This window comes from Mycothermus thermophilus, assembly GCF_041956435.1.
Source record: "Mycothermus thermophilus strain CBS 625.91 unplaced genomic scaffold VTJ04scaffold_4, whole genome shotgun sequence".
Classification (NCBI taxonomy): Eukaryota; Fungi; Ascomycota; class Sordariomycetes; order Sordariales; family Chaetomiaceae; genus Mycothermus; species Mycothermus thermophilus.
The window spans coordinates 46,569-60,805 of NW_027191430.1; the positions used below are offsets into that span (position 1 = coordinate 46,569).

The 14,237-nt window shown below is 55.9% G+C and overlaps 6 protein-coding genes across 6 annotated transcripts; 3 read left to right on the forward strand and 3 right to left on the reverse strand.

Annotated features, from left to right (window-relative positions):
* Positions 1-614: 614 nt before the first annotated feature.
* On the forward strand, positions 615-1,564 carry VTJ04DRAFT_5714 (uncharacterized protein; the record flags this gene model as incomplete). The annotated part of the gene is made up of 6 exons (XM_069363859.1): positions 615-617; positions 709-771; positions 913-928; positions 1,062-1,187; positions 1,266-1,478; positions 1,536-1,564. 6 exons carry the CDS (start codon positions 615-617, stop codon positions 1,562-1,564), a joined length of 450 nt encoding a protein of 149 aa, XP_069217743.1.
* A 235-nt stretch (positions 1,565-1,799) lies between these two features.
* Positions 1,800-4,700, reverse strand: VTJ04DRAFT_5715 (uncharacterized protein; the record flags this gene model as incomplete). The annotated part of the gene is made up of 1 exon (XM_069363860.1): positions 1,800-4,700. The coding sequence occupies one exon, from the start codon at positions 4,698-4,700 to the stop codon at positions 1,800-1,802; it is 2,901 nt and encodes a 966-aa protein (XP_069217744.1).
* Positions 4,701-5,163: 463 nt separating this feature from the next.
* VTJ04DRAFT_5716 (uncharacterized protein) lies at positions 5,164-7,529 on the reverse strand (the record flags this gene model as incomplete). The annotated part of the gene is made up of 2 exons (XM_069363861.1): positions 5,164-7,312; positions 7,369-7,529. 2 exons carry the CDS (start codon positions 7,527-7,529, stop codon positions 5,164-5,166), a joined length of 2,310 nt encoding a protein of 769 aa, XP_069217745.1.
* A 1,451-nt stretch (positions 7,530-8,980) lies between these two features.
* VTJ04DRAFT_5717 (uncharacterized protein) lies at positions 8,981-10,205 on the forward strand (the record flags this gene model as incomplete). Its single annotated transcript, XM_069363862.1, has 4 exons — positions 8,981-9,092; positions 9,343-9,813; positions 9,881-10,008; positions 10,068-10,205. The coding sequence occupies 4 exons, from the start codon at positions 8,981-8,983 to the stop codon at positions 10,203-10,205; spliced, it is 849 nt and encodes a 282-aa protein (XP_069217746.1).
* Positions 10,206-10,769: 564 nt separating this feature from the next.
* Positions 10,770-12,324, forward strand: VTJ04DRAFT_5718 (uncharacterized protein; the record flags this gene model as incomplete). Its single annotated transcript, XM_069363863.1, has 3 exons — positions 10,770-11,430; positions 11,491-12,182; positions 12,280-12,324. 3 exons carry the CDS (start codon positions 10,770-10,772, stop codon positions 12,322-12,324), a joined length of 1,398 nt encoding a protein of 465 aa, XP_069217747.1.
* Positions 12,325-12,577: 253 nt separating this feature from the next.
* Positions 12,578-13,928, reverse strand: VTJ04DRAFT_5719 (uncharacterized protein; the record flags this gene model as incomplete). The annotated part of the gene is made up of 3 exons (XM_069363864.1): positions 12,578-13,551; positions 13,613-13,776; positions 13,873-13,928. The coding sequence occupies 3 exons, from the start codon at positions 13,926-13,928 to the stop codon at positions 12,578-12,580; spliced, it is 1,194 nt and encodes a 397-aa protein (XP_069217748.1).
* Between the last annotated feature and the right edge of the window lie 309 nt (positions 13,929-14,237).

Sequence of the window (14,237 nt, forward strand, 5' to 3'; positions counted from 1 at the left end):
CTTAGCTACATGCTCCTAGATTGATAATACGTGCTTGACAGAACTCAGGTACCTTATGTTGACCGACATGCTGAAGCTCTTTCACGGAACTAGGACTGTCTGGTGCTCTGCCTTTTCATTCCTCATTTTTGCTTGTAATGTCGTGTCCTCCACTTTCTTCTTTCTTTCTTTCTTTCTTTCCTTCTTTCTTTCTTTCTTTCTTTCTTTCTTTCTTTCTTTCTTTTTTTTTGTATAGAAGTATTAGTGAGTACAAGACGAAGGGTTAGGGTAAACACTCTAGTTCGCTCAGAACCTTTCTGTATGTATGTACAATAGGTCATCCAACAGCCAGCGGCAAAACAAGTAGCACAGTGGTGTGCTGACGGAGCGTGCACGTGTTTGAGCCTGTGATGCGGCTCGAGGGAGGGGCCAGCCTACCCCTCCTTCGGACCCGGACCACCCTCAGCAACTTGCCACAGACCCCGCAGCAGTCAAGCTTGTCCCAGCGCCCTCACCATCTTCTTGTCTCCATAGTCCCTTGGTGAAGTATCCCTCAATCTTTCCAGGCCTAAGCCATCTTACAATATTTCGTCCAAACAATCTTCAACTCCCGTTCATCTGAAAACCGTTGAAACATGGTCCGTTACCCCCTTTGGGTGGTTCCAGGAATACCCCGCAATGGAGAGAAAGCAAAGAGGATCGGGAACTGATACAGTTGATCGTTAATAGGCGCCCTCGCACAACTTATCCGCAGAGCAAGTAGCCCAGTTCAGAGAGGTCTTCAACATCTTTGTAAGTCGAACCGATTGCCACGCACCCACTCAAGCCCCATAAGTCACAAGACCCACGGACACTGCATGTTGTGGGTGTCTGGGAATGCTACAACGACTAACACGATGACCCGCGTCCCCGTGTGGCTGTGCACATGTGCAGGACAAGGATGGAACTGGTGAGTGGTTGCTCGGTGTCAGATTTAATACTACAGATGGATGGACATATCGAGATGTTCTTAATATCCTGAGCTTGGCCTTGAGAAGTCCGTCTCCATCCTCCCTGTTCCCATCACTGACCACAATGTCAAGGTGATATCACTGCCGATGAACTCGGCCATGTCATGAAGGAGCTTGGGTTGAACCCTACTGAATCTGAGCTCCGTGACCTCGTCAACGAGGCTGATCTCAACAATGACGGCGTCATCTCCTTCGAGGGTGGGTGTGACCTGGTGACGACGACCATCCTGACCGTGACAAAACTTTGGAACTAACATGACCGGTTACGCTGTGCAGAGTTTCTTGCTCTCATGTCACAGACCGTCAGGGAGCCAGACACGGAGCAGGAGCTCATCAATGCTTTCAAGGTGTTCGACAAGGACGGGAGTGGCACCATTTCGGTTGATGAACTACGAAATGTGTTGAGGTCGCTGGGTGAGAACCTGACAGACGACGAGCTGGATGAGATGATCAAGCTCGCTGACCGCAACGGTGATGGTCAGATTGACTGTGAGTTGTCCTCTGTCGTTTCCAAAAAGGTGTAGAGTAGGAGCTAACGCGTCTTAGATACCGAGTTTGCCAACATTATGAAGTGAGGGAAACATGGAGCGGAGGAGCTTGATCTCATGGGGGAACGGAATCATTCAGGTGTCATGGAAACTTTCGGCAATGGTCTCATCAAATATCTCAAGAACATCAAGATGCAAAAGCCGTTGAACGGAAAGGGGGAAACATCTGTGAAGTAGTGCTCATTACAGTAGGTATTCAGCTACCTAGCTAAGGATATTGAAGTGCGGCCACCGCCGAATGGACTCAAACTCAGCCCAACGACTATGAAACCAACTCCTCCAAGACCCACAATTCGTGCTCGTTCTCCCTCCTGATCACCCTGGGCTCTTGGCCCTTCACCAGTGCAACCAGGCTGTTGCCCTTGAAATAGACCAACAGGCCTTTCTTGCTTCCCGGCCGGGAGATCCGGTACAGTGGACCCTTATCATGCACTTCGCTGCGCTCAGGCATGAACTGCAACTCGTGTTGCTGGCACCACTCGTCCACGATGTGGCGGAACGTGATCTCCTCGGTCCTTCCGGGCACTGGCTTTTCTTCCCTTTCTCTCCTCGATCTCCTCTCCCGGTCCCCGTCCTTATGTGCCCGTTCTCGGTGGCTCTTGAGAGCCGGTCCCTTTTCGGGTGGCCGCAGCTCCGTCCTGGCGCGGTCACCGAGATCCAGAGCGCGTTCAATCATGGCGTGACCTTTCTCAAACTCGGCGACGATTGACGGCAAGAAATTGAGCTCTTCCGGGAAGACATCGTCATGCCACCACCGAAGCCACTCCGCAATCTCGTTGTAATTGACGCTGTCCATGAGCAGCCAGCTGTACAGCACTTGGTGCCACAAGGGGAACACCTCCGCAACTACCACCTCGCCCAGCATGCTTGGTCGGATGATGCCGAGCCAGTCGAATAGACATTCCAACGCTTCCATGTAGGGCTCCTGGTCCTGAGGGTCGACGCGGAAACTGGCGCGTAGATGGCGCGCCATGCCCGGCAGGATGTGATTCATGACCAGTGGCAACCAGGTGTCGCGAGACGACGAATCGTGGGAACTGGGTGGCCGAAGGACATCTTTCCACTGTTTCAAACCCGGAATGATACCGTTCTGATAGTCCCAACCATCAATCAATTGACGGAATTTGCGACGGACGTCGGCAACGAGCCCGGTTGAGCTCTTGGGGTCTAAATGGGAAGCAGGGAGGTACGGAAGCCACGGGAAGATCCAAAGGTGGGGAAAGCTGTGCTTGTGCTTCTTGGGCTGCCATCTCTGGAGCGCTTCCTCGAGTTTGCGGATAATGTCTTTGACCAGCTGGGCACGGACAAACCCAGGCAGAAGCGTATCCCAAGCATCGACGAGGGCGACGAGAGGATCGGGGTCATGGGCGTCCCACTCGCGCACCACGGGCGTGACGGTCCGCAGCCAGAGTTCATACATCATGGCCTCGTATGGGGTGGCGGTCGGCTTGCGGAAGCTCTTCTTGGGTTGCTGGTCGAGACCCAAGAGCCCCCGAATCGACAACAGGTCATCGAGGAATGCAGGCTTGGGTTCCTCCAATGGCTGCCAGAGCTGGCGATATTGGTTAAAGAAGGGATGAATGGCGGCAACGACAAATGAGGCAAGTTCCTCCTTGATCTGCGGTTGCACATCATCCGAGACCAAACTGCTCGCGTTGTTAAGCCCGGAAATGATGTGGTGCAACTTCAGGGAGAGAGCGGTCTGCATGTCGTCCTCGACTGGGTTGGTCGGCTTGGAAGCGGCTTCGCATGCGGCCATGATCGACTGGTTCAACTGCAAGCTCGCAGAGAGCTCCTCGAGCTCTTGTTGCTCCTGCTTCAGCTGAAGCTCGAGGTAGGCCTTGCGCTCCTGTAGGCTTTGCCATTCCTCAAGGATTGCCATAAAATCATTCTGAGCCCGCCGCACGAGCTTCCTGTTCTCGGCGGCTAACCCAGTTTCGGCGGCAGCAGCACCTGAGGTGGGAGTCATGAGGCCAGAGGAGGATGTGAGCATCTTCTTCTCGCGGCCGGTCATATCGAGGATTGGCGTGAACGCGTCGGGGATGTTGAGTCCAGGGGCCGCTTTCTTAATCTCCTCCAACGTCATGTACTTCGGTTTTTGGGTCCTGGGGGTGCTGGCACCACTGCCAGGTCCGCTCCCCAGGCCTCCAGCGAGGGCCTTCTTCTTCCGGGCGGCCTTCTTTTTCTTCTCTTCTTCGTCCGAGTCGATGACCACTTCCCCACGAAGACGGGCCTGCCGCTTCTCCTCCTCCCGTTCTTGTTTGGTCTTCTCCTTGACGGCGCCTAGACCCACGCCCTGAGGTCGGAGGTTGGCCTCGATGATCACACTGCGTCCTGTGCCGTCTTTTCCGAGGCCCTGGCCTTCCACGTAGCCCATCTTCGCCATCATGCGAGCGCCGAAGGACTGTTTATTGATCTTCGTCTTTCCGTCGCGGGTCTGCTTGAAAGCGCTCGGCAGCGCGGAACGAGGTTGTGGCGGCGCATCATCGCGAACAAGGAGGGTTGGGCCTTGCGCAGAGGTTGGGGTGAAGCCGGTCCCGAGGGGGTTGACGGGGCCTGTCGTGGATCGGACAAATGATGGGGCAGCCGGTCGTGATTTCGCGGGCAATTCTTGTTGGGTTGGTGGCATCCAGCCTAGCCCTCCAGAAGGTGTTGTTCCTCCCGGCGTGGGCTTGAACCCGAGACCTACACCGCCCATCTCCTCGTCCTCGTCTTCATCCTCCTGCTCTGCCGAAGCAGGAACAGCGCCAGGGTTGGCATCATCGTACTCATCATCCACAGCCTCAGCTCCATTCCCTCCAGGTTGATCATCGTCTTCATCTTCGTCTTCATCCTCGTCCTCGTCGGAATCCTGTTGCGGTTTTGACGAGGAAACGAAGGCCACGCCCTTGTTCCGCAAACTCTTGTGCTTCCAGCTTCTGCTGGGACCGTCATCTTCGCTCTCGGAACCAAATATACCGAGGGCAGCGCTCTCTTTGGGGTCGCGACCGGTCTTGCGTCTCTTTCGGGGGTTATAGTCGGCGAAATCGTCGTCGTGGGGATTGCGAGACGGCATCAAGTACTCATCCTCGGCGTCATCGTCGGAGTCGGAAGACGAGTAGTCGGCGGCGCTGGCTTTGTTAAGGCGCGACGGATCAAAGCGCAGCTCATCAAGGCGCGCCATGGTTGAGGTCGGGAGGGTGGGCAAGGGAATCTGGTCAAATTGGTTGTTTGGTCGAGCCTTGATGGGTTTGCCCCAGTCCCAAGGCCGACAATGGCAACGGCGTCATTCTGCAAGATGCTCTTATCTTATCGGCGCGATTTCTGTGTTCAGACCCACTTCACATTGGCGGTGTCACGTGCCATGCTGACATCATCTCTTGCCGGGGGGTCAAAGCAGGACAGAGACTCCCCGCGTCCTCGCAAGATATCTATACATGGTCGTTGGAGCATGACAACGGCCATACCTGCTCTATTTCTTCTCTACATCCTTGTTTTGAATCTAGAGGTATTCCTTTACACAAATGACGGCTGTTCTGACCGGAGTTGGGCCGAGTTGTCTAAGACTCCCCGACCATCTAGGGGAAGGCAGTTCATCATCTCAGCCTCAATGGGGTTCCACGACGGGAACCTGCCATGGCTAACTTTTAATGTTCGCCAATACCGTCGTCCACACCCCAAAGACCAGATCTCTGGCCGAATGCCATGATTCGATCATGTAAATCACCCCGACGCAAGGCTTCGTATATCTCACTTGCCATGGTCCCCAGTGTCCTCGCGCGTCCCTCTAGGTCTTCCTCAACCCTGCCAGGACCAGCGAACACTCCGTTACTGTTGCAAAGAGCATGCCCCTGAGATGCGCCGTCTCCGCCTCTGATGTTACGAAGCAGCAAAGGCGGGTGGTCCTCAACTCCGCGGTTGAGCGGGATTCCCAGCTCTTTCCTGACGAAGTCATACACGGCCCTGGACGCCGGGCTGATGTGGTTGGTGGTCGTGGGGCGACGTATGAACTCGGCACGCAGGTCGTTGTAGCAGCGTTCCAACGCGGACGTCATGCAGCTGCGGTAGCTGCGGATCGTGTCAAGGCTCAGCCCACTACCTGCTCCGCTCTTCTCATCCTCAAGATATTCCAGGACACGACCCAGAGACTCTCCTACCGCGGTGCGGCAACGATCCGACAGGTCCAGGTGCGTAAGTTGGTCCCAACGGTTCAGAATTGCCTCAGATATCTTGCCCACCAAGGCATCATCTTGCCGTTCCCCGTTCTGAACCGTGTCGGCCAAAATGCCCGAAGTTATCAAGGTGCTTCTGACCAAGCTGTTGACTCTCTGGCTGAACTCAATGCGCAGACACCGCAGATCAAGGGCCTGGCACAACACCAACGTGTGGGTGGCTGCCATCAAAGCAACGAGCTCGACAGCTTCAAGAGCATAGCGGGCTGCAACGAGAGCCATGGAGTTGACGCTCTGATTCGCCATCTCTGCGGCATGAACGTGGGCGCTGATCGGCCGGGCAAGATACCCGAGCTCGGCGGCGTAGGCCGCCATGTTGACGTCAAACCCCTTCATTGTGAAACTCCGACTAGGGTCGTCGAAAGAAAGGTTGGGCGGCAGTCCGCGGTTCGTGGCGTGGTTGATGATCTCTGACGACTGCGCGAACAAGAGCCTTCCAACATTCTGGAGTGCTGTGAGCGTCTTTTCCATGGCCGAGGTGATTGCAGCAGCTTGAAAATTGCCACCATGATGGGCCCGTAGGCGCATCGAACCCTCCTCACCGGGGGAAATCTCGAGCAGCGGGTTGTCTGTGGTGGAATTGACCTCAATCGCTACCTGGCGCGCAGCAAGCTGCAGGTCTTCGATTTGAGGGCCGAGCCATTGAGGTGCAGTGCGCAACGCGTAGCGGTCCTGAGCGAGACCTGCGCGTGGAGCGGACGAGGTCAAAGTGCTGTCAGATGTCCGGGATGTCGGCGAGATTTTGGACCCCGCGAGGAAGGCCAAAATGTTTGCGGCGACTTCGGCCTGTCCTGGATGAGACCGAACTGCAGAGATGAAAGGGTGATAGTTGTCTGCAGTTCCATTCAAGGCCTCAGTGGCCATGGCGGTGAGAAGCTGGGAAAAGAGGACAAGCTGGTTGGCTTGGTGGACGACAATACATGCGGTCGCGCAGCTCGGTGCAGTGCCGTTCGTGATCCCAAGACCTTCTTTGGCTTGCAACCGTATGGGGTCCAGTCCTGCGGCCTTCATTGCGGCGTCTGCGCTCACAAGTCTGGGTTCGCCGCTTTCACCTCCGCCACCAACCCGCACGCTGATGTCTGGGTTGCCTTCAAGCACACCTGCGATGTATGACAATGTCGATAGGTCACCAGATGCTGAGATGCTTCCACGGAGAGGCACGATCGGAGTCATGTCCAAGGCTAGCAACCTCACGACTGCGTCGATGACGCTGGCTCGTACGCCTGAGTGGCCACGAACCAAGGAGTTGCAGCGGATCAACATTGCTGCCCGGACGATCGGGGCTGGCAGGGCATGGCTCCTGAGCAGCGGGTTGCTTGGCCGAGTTTTCGCGTCATGTTGCTGTGCTTTGTCGGCTTGGAGCAAGATGCCGACGTTCAGGTGTTGGATGGCGGCGCTCTGGAGCTCCTCGAAGTTGTGGGTTCTGGTGTCTGCACTCCCACCGAAGCCCGTGTTGACGCCGTAGACTGTGGAGGACTCGAGCTCGCGTTTCAGGAGGGAAACGCTCTCGTCCAGCCGCTGCCTGATCAGAGGGTCATCCGTGAGCTTGACTGCAGCGTTGTACCTGGTGATGTTGTTAGCCCCGTTGTTTTGACAGTGAACCACTGAAATTCCACTGACAGTGAGACGGCGACAACGTCAGCGATTGTCAGGCTTTGGCCGTCGATTGATACGTGCTCTCTGGAGCAAAGTCGCTGGCGTAAGGCAAGCCATTCCGCGTAAACGGAGGAGGCATGTGGTCTGGCATCAATGCTTTTTTTGTCCGGCGTGATGTGTGTCATTGTAGCTTCCAACTGTCCTGAAGTCAGAAATTTGACCGAAACGGTTTTCTCTCGGAGCACAAATCCAACGGAGACTTCGGGATTGGCCAGGTGGGCGGTGGCTGCCAGGGTTCACGGCATCAACAACCCTCGTTTTGTGCTTGGTGTGGCGCTCTTGGTGTGACAAAACACTTGCTGAGGTGCTGGTGAAGATGGAACAGAGTTGAGATTCAGGTGGAAGCAATCTCTGAATGAAAAAGGTTAATATTGCTGGCAATCGGAGACCCAAGTCGAAGTCCATCTGATCTGAAAACATGAAAACTCGCCAACAACCCCTCTTACACATCTGTTCACTTACATTACAAGTATGCTACCACACCATCAATCTGAACGACCACCAGACCCTCTACGTCTGGAACTCGCAATCCTATTAAGATCAAACGTGATAGGAGGCGTTTCTCGACCTTGTGGACGAATCCGCGGTCAACCCGTCTGTGTGCTGACTACGGTACATGGGAGGATGATGATGATAGTCCCTGTCCACAACACTCATCTAATCATGGCTTCTGTGTCTCTCGATCGTCAAAATTTTACCTTCCAGGTTGATGTAGAGATGCACACCTTGCAGCTGTCACGGCGATGAACTCTTATCTCTCGAGGAAGAACTCGCATCATTGACGTTAGGCAAGTCCGTACCTTACCTACAGGTAGTTGTGTCACTAACATGGGAAAGAGACATCTTCCGGGGGACAGGAGGGACTCCTGGAGCTTTACGGATTCTAGACTCCCTGAGAATGGGAATGCAGGCAAGCGGCAACGGGCCGTGGCTTGAGGCTGTGCGCCCCAAGATACGTCCCCAAGATACTTGGTATCATCCATGTGTAAACTATAAGCCGTTTTTGTAGTGTCGGAGATAAGCTTGAGCATTTTAAAGTCCATCACTCGCTTCATATGCGAGATTGAGTTGAGATGCATCCTTTGTGGATGGCCACCCATGGACGTCCGACGGGCCAGGCCAGTCTCACCGGGCTCCTCCACTTAGGTCCGGCATCCGAAAATACCAACAGCAGCTAGCCCGATGGAAGGCTGCACTCCCTCAGACGACATATTCTGCAAAATTGAAGAACCTGGCAAGGACCAAGAACGAGACCGTCCATTTGCGGCGCTGCTGACTTCCGTTCACGCAGTCCGGGGCGGTCTCCTCCACCATCCATTCCGTTCATCTCTCTTCCGTTGTCCGTTGGTCTTGCCCGTTCGGCCCGGTCCCCTGATGAAGCTTCCGAATTCCCTTCATCCGTTTAAATCGTTGTTTAAATAGTCTGTCTCCCCCAGAGTTTTTCCAGCTTCTCAACTTCTGAGCTCAGACCATCCCCTTCTCACCAAAACATCTCTTCCAAGCACACCCTCCACTCATCTTACGACTCAACCAACATCTCAAACAACATCAATCCCAAGCATACCTACCATCCACAATGCCGGCCGCCACACGCACCACTACCACCAGCAAGTACGACCAGATCCCAGGCCCCTTGGGATTAGCTGCTGCCTCTCTGGAGGGCAAGGTTGCTCTCGTCACCGGTGCCGGTACGTCTCTCAGGACCTTCATGACCAATTGACTACTCTCACAAGTTCCAATTCCATTGTTGCCCTTCATTGGACGCTTTATTCCCGCGGGCCAAGTGGCCTTTGCTTCCCCATTCATGTCCTGACGGAGATCTTATGCAACTCATCTTCCGGGCTTACAAGCCAAGGAACGACGTGCCTCATTCGGGCGTCGAGTGCTGGCCCCATATTATTCGTGTAACTTGGTCGGCTGACATCATCCTCACCCTAGGCCGCGGTATTGGACGGGAAGTTGCAATTGAGCTTGGGCGCCGTGGGGCCAAGGTCATCGTCAACTATGCCAACAGCGATGATGCGGCGCAAGAGGTTGTGAACATTATCCGCAAAAATGGCACCGACGCCGTGCGCATCAAGGCCAACGTGGCCAACGTCGACGAAATTGTCCGCATGTTTGAGGAGGCTCACAAGGCCTTCGGCAAGCTCGACATTGTCTTCTCCAATAGCGGCGTCGTCTCGTTCGGCCACGTCAAGGATGTCACCCCCGAGGAGTTTGACCGTGTCTTCAACATCAACACTCGGGGTCAATTCTTTGTTGCCCGCGAGGCGTACAAGCATCTCGAAGTTGGAGGCCGCCTCATCTTGATGGGCTCCATCACTGGCCAAGCCAAGGGTGTCCCCAAGCATGCTGTCTACTCAGGCAGCAAGGGCGCCATCGAGACGTTTGTTCGTTGCATGGCCATTGGTAAGTCGAACAGTCTCGGCACATTCACGGTGGTCAGTCTGAGAAGCTAATGTCCATGTCTCGACAGACTTCGGCGACAAGAAGATCACAGTCAACGCTGTTGCTCCCGGCGGCATCAAGACCGACATGTACCACGCCGTGTGCCGCGAGTACATCCCGAATGGCGACAAGCTCAATAATGAAGAAGTTGACGAGGTATGAACCTGGTCATTTGCCTGGCGTCGTCGCGCATCCCATGCTAACATGGCTGATAGTATGCCGCCGGATGGTCTCCCCTCCACCGCGTCGGCCTGCCGATCGATATTGCCCGCTGTGTCTGCTTCCTGGCTTCCCAGGACGGTGAGTGGGTCAATGGAAAGGTTTTGGGCGTCGATGGCGGTGCATGCATGTAAACCTCCAGAACTGAATGAAGTCACAGGGACATCGGCGGGGGTCGGCTCATGAGAAGCGACGTCGAGATATAGAAGCGGAGTCTGGGAGGCTGTGTCTGATAGCGAAGTCCATCAGATAGCGAAATTGCTCCCTTTGGGAGCAACAAAGTATATGTAATTCTACCTATGTCGAACGGGGTGTCAATGTTGTGTGTGGCCTTGGGACTCGGCCGAGTGCGATTGCATGTGTGAAATGAGGTGAGAGACGAATAACTCAGTCCAATGCCTTGAGCCCTTCCTATCGCGGTGTCTGGATTCCGGAGCTCAGCAATGGGAATGAAGTTCGGCAAGGTCTACGGGGTACTGGTCCCGGCCGATGTGTGGGGTACTCCGTCGACAGTCTCAGGTTTCCGATCCCGGACCCACCCGACCGGCCGGCACCCCGGTCCTTGTCCGCCCTGTTGCCCCGCCCTGACGCGATCCCGTCCATGGATCCAGAAAAGCGGAGGTTCCCGATCCCGTCGCAGGTCTCCCTCCCAGCTACACGTTAACACCAACATTACGTGGAGAAGTAATCCGTTTGCTATGGAAGTCCCGAAGTCTCCGGGCAGGGCCCATGACGCCCTGCGAGTGATGGTGGTGGGCGACTCCATTTCCCATGGCCGCGAGGGCGACTGGACCTGGCGCTATCGCATCTGGCAATGGTTCCGTGAAGAGCACCTCACTGTGGATTTTGTTGGGCCTTACACGGGCACCGTCCCTCCTTCCGACCCGCATCCACCCCGACCTCCTCGGCTGCCGGATGACCCTCCCGATCCCCCTCCCGTCATCCGAGCCCACGGGGGATATGCCGCCGGCGTTGACCCCTTGTTCCTCCGCAACTCGGCCCACTTTTCCGCGAGCGGGCGTTTGGCGCTGCAGGCAAAAGACCTCATTGCCGAGCATGTGGCGGTTTACAAGCCGGATCTTTGCCTAGTTGAATTGGGGTTTAATGACTTTGGCTGGGTGCGGTGCAAACCCGACGAGGTTCTCGAGAGTATCAAGACGCTTGTGGACCGGGCGAGGGCTGTGAAGGCCGATATCAAGTTTGCCATCGCCGATGTTCCGCATCGGACGGACCTGCCTGGGCGGGAGGATTTGCCGGTGAACACGGACCGGTATAATGAGATGTTGGCACGGGAGATTCTGGGGTGGAGCCGACCAGAGTCACCTATCGCGCTGGTTCGGTTTTGTGAGAACTATTCTTGTAAGTGTATAATACTATCAGGTACACGTCGTAGAGTGGTTACGAGTCTGACTGCTCTAGGCGGAGGGTCGAACTCGGAGGCTGCATATGATGGGCTTCACCCAAACGCGCTTGGGGAGTATCAGCTGGCTCAGGCTTTTTCCCGCACTCTCGTCTCGGCCTTCTCGATAGGGAGCAAGCCATTGGAAATCCCCAAACGCATCCCGTCGCGCCCGTTGCTTGTGCCAGCTGGACTGAAACTCGTTTCCGACCCAAGCGGCGTGATTGCGTTCTGGGAGGCAGTATACGGCGCATATGGTTATGACCTACAACATCGACGTGCTGGGCAAACCCGGTGGTTTCAGGCTCACGTCGATTCCAACCGATACTACTGGCAGCAGTTACGCAAAGGCGATGTTATCGAGTGCCGCGTTCGAGCGAGCGGAGGTGACTTCTTGAAATCACCATGGACTGAAGTTGTATCGGCGGTTGCCGATCCTCAAACCCCGGCGCCGCCGAGCAACATTCGTGTCCACGCGGAACCCTACGGGATCAGGTTCTCGTGGGACCCTCCACCTCCTCCGCCGGCTGGATGTTTTGACCGATATGCCGTAACCCTGCTTGACGCAGACCGACCTGGCGTCTATCCCTACGCTGTCGCGGTCAAGGAGAATGAGGGAACTATTCCCAACTTGCATCCCGGTGACAAGTACTTGCTTCGCGTTTCAACCTGGAGCACCATCGGTCAAGGATGGTCTGTCGGGACACGGGCGGTGAGAGTCGGCAGAGGCAGGCTTCGGGCGCCTCAATTTGTCCTCTGCAAATCACTCAACTCTACCACTGTAGAGGTAGCTTGGCCCGACGTCCCAGAGGCTGCTGGGTATGAGGTTTGGTACCGCAGAGTGGTGCCCCTGAGCGTCCAAAGAGAGGGACAGGACAGCCCGACACGAATGTCAACGGGAGAGCCCATCGCCCATGACGAGGTCTATGGCTGGAAGACCATCATTTCTGATCTACACCCTTCGGTCTGGGACTGGGAATTTGCGGTCACGGCATACAATGGCAGCGACCAATCTCCGGTGTCACAATGGGTGAGTCCATCGCGGACATGGGGCGAAACAACTTTGACTTCCAAAGACAACGTTTACATTACGCTCCAGTACATGATTTAACGCTTCTTGTAAACATCACCGGTCCTCGCAATCTCAAAGTCGGGATCCGTCCCCCGGCCTTCCGCCTCCAGCTTCCTCACCAGCGGCAGCACCTCACGGCCGAACCGCTCGACTTCCTCCTCGTAGTGGAGGAACGCAGTCAGCACGAGGTTGACGCCCAAGCTCTTGAGCAGCAGGATGCGCTCGGCCACCTGCTCCGCGGTGCCAATGAGCTTCGTCTTGAAGCCGTCGTTGTATTGCACCAGGTCGTTGAACGTGCTGGTGGCCCACATGCCCTGCTTGTTGGCGGTGCTCTGGCCGGCGTTCTTGACCTCGGCGGCGAACGCCTCGACCGCCTCGGCATCGGCCTTGCCCTGGATCTCCTGCAGCACGCGCACCGCCTCCTCCTCGGTGTCGCGCACAATGACGAAGCCGTTGACGGCGAACTTGACCTGGCCCTCGCGGCCGACCTTGGCGGCGCGCGCCTTGACGTCCTCGATCTGCGACCGGAACCCTTCGAGGTCGTTACCGTTCATGAAGTACCAGTCGGCGACCTCGGCGCCGTTCTTGCGCGCGTCGTCGCTGTTGCCGCCCTGGAAGATTGGGGGGTGCGGCTTCTGAACGGGCTTGGGGCTGAGCTTGTAGTTGTGGAAGCGGTAAAAGTCGCCCGAGAAGCTGAAGCCCGGGTCTTCCTCCTCGGGCTTGTCCTGGCCCGAGGTCCAGATGCCGCGCAGGCAGCGCATGAACTCGTTGGAGCGCCGGTACCGCTCTGCGTGGTCCAGCCACCACTCGCCGATAGCGGTGAACTCGCCCTTGAACCAGCCAGAGACGATGTTGACGGCGATGCGGCCCTTGCTGTAATGGTCGATGCTGGCGATTTGCTTGGCCACCGTCACGGGCGTCCAGGGGCCAGGGAGGATTGCCGCGATCACCTTGAGCCGCTTAGTGTAGTGGAGCAGCGCCTGAGAGAAGGAGACGGATTCATGTTGGTCTGAAAGGGATGTCAGTTACTGGACGGAAGATGCTCCTTCGTATCGAGGGAATTGACTCACGGGCCGCGCCGTAGGACGCCGTGAAGCGGATCTGGGTCAACGCATACTCGAAGCCCACGTTCTCCGCCGTCTGAGCATACCGGATGTTCGAATCCAAATCCCAGCTTGTTTTCTGCGGAATTTTACTGATCACAAGCCCGCCGCTAACATTGGGAACCCAGTAGCTTTGAAGCGTAAAAAAAAAAAAAAACAACATGTTAGCTGGGGAGGTTGTCGACGGAGGGCAGAATTCAGGGGTTAGACGACCTGGGAGCACATACGCAAAGAGGAGGCGATTGGGATCGCGGTTGAGTTCATGCGGTTCGACAGTCGCCATTGTGTCTGTGAGATGACGCTTAACAACGTCGAGATGTTGTCTATCGTAACTGGAGAGGTCGAGAGGTGGTTGAAGGAGGTGTTAGTTGTAGTGCCAAAATTTCGGATTTTTCCGTCTTTGCAACAACACCCAGGCCTGGTCGCAGATCTCTCTCCAATCCAGTGCTGTAAATAGGCGTTCTCCAGAACGTCTAGGCTTCAGGTTAGTTCTTTCGCCATGGTGAAGCTCGATGATGCCATCGACACTCTCCGGGCGATCAGCTTCCTTGGCGTGGGGGATGGAGGTCGGTGATCACGCAATCCCGAGCCC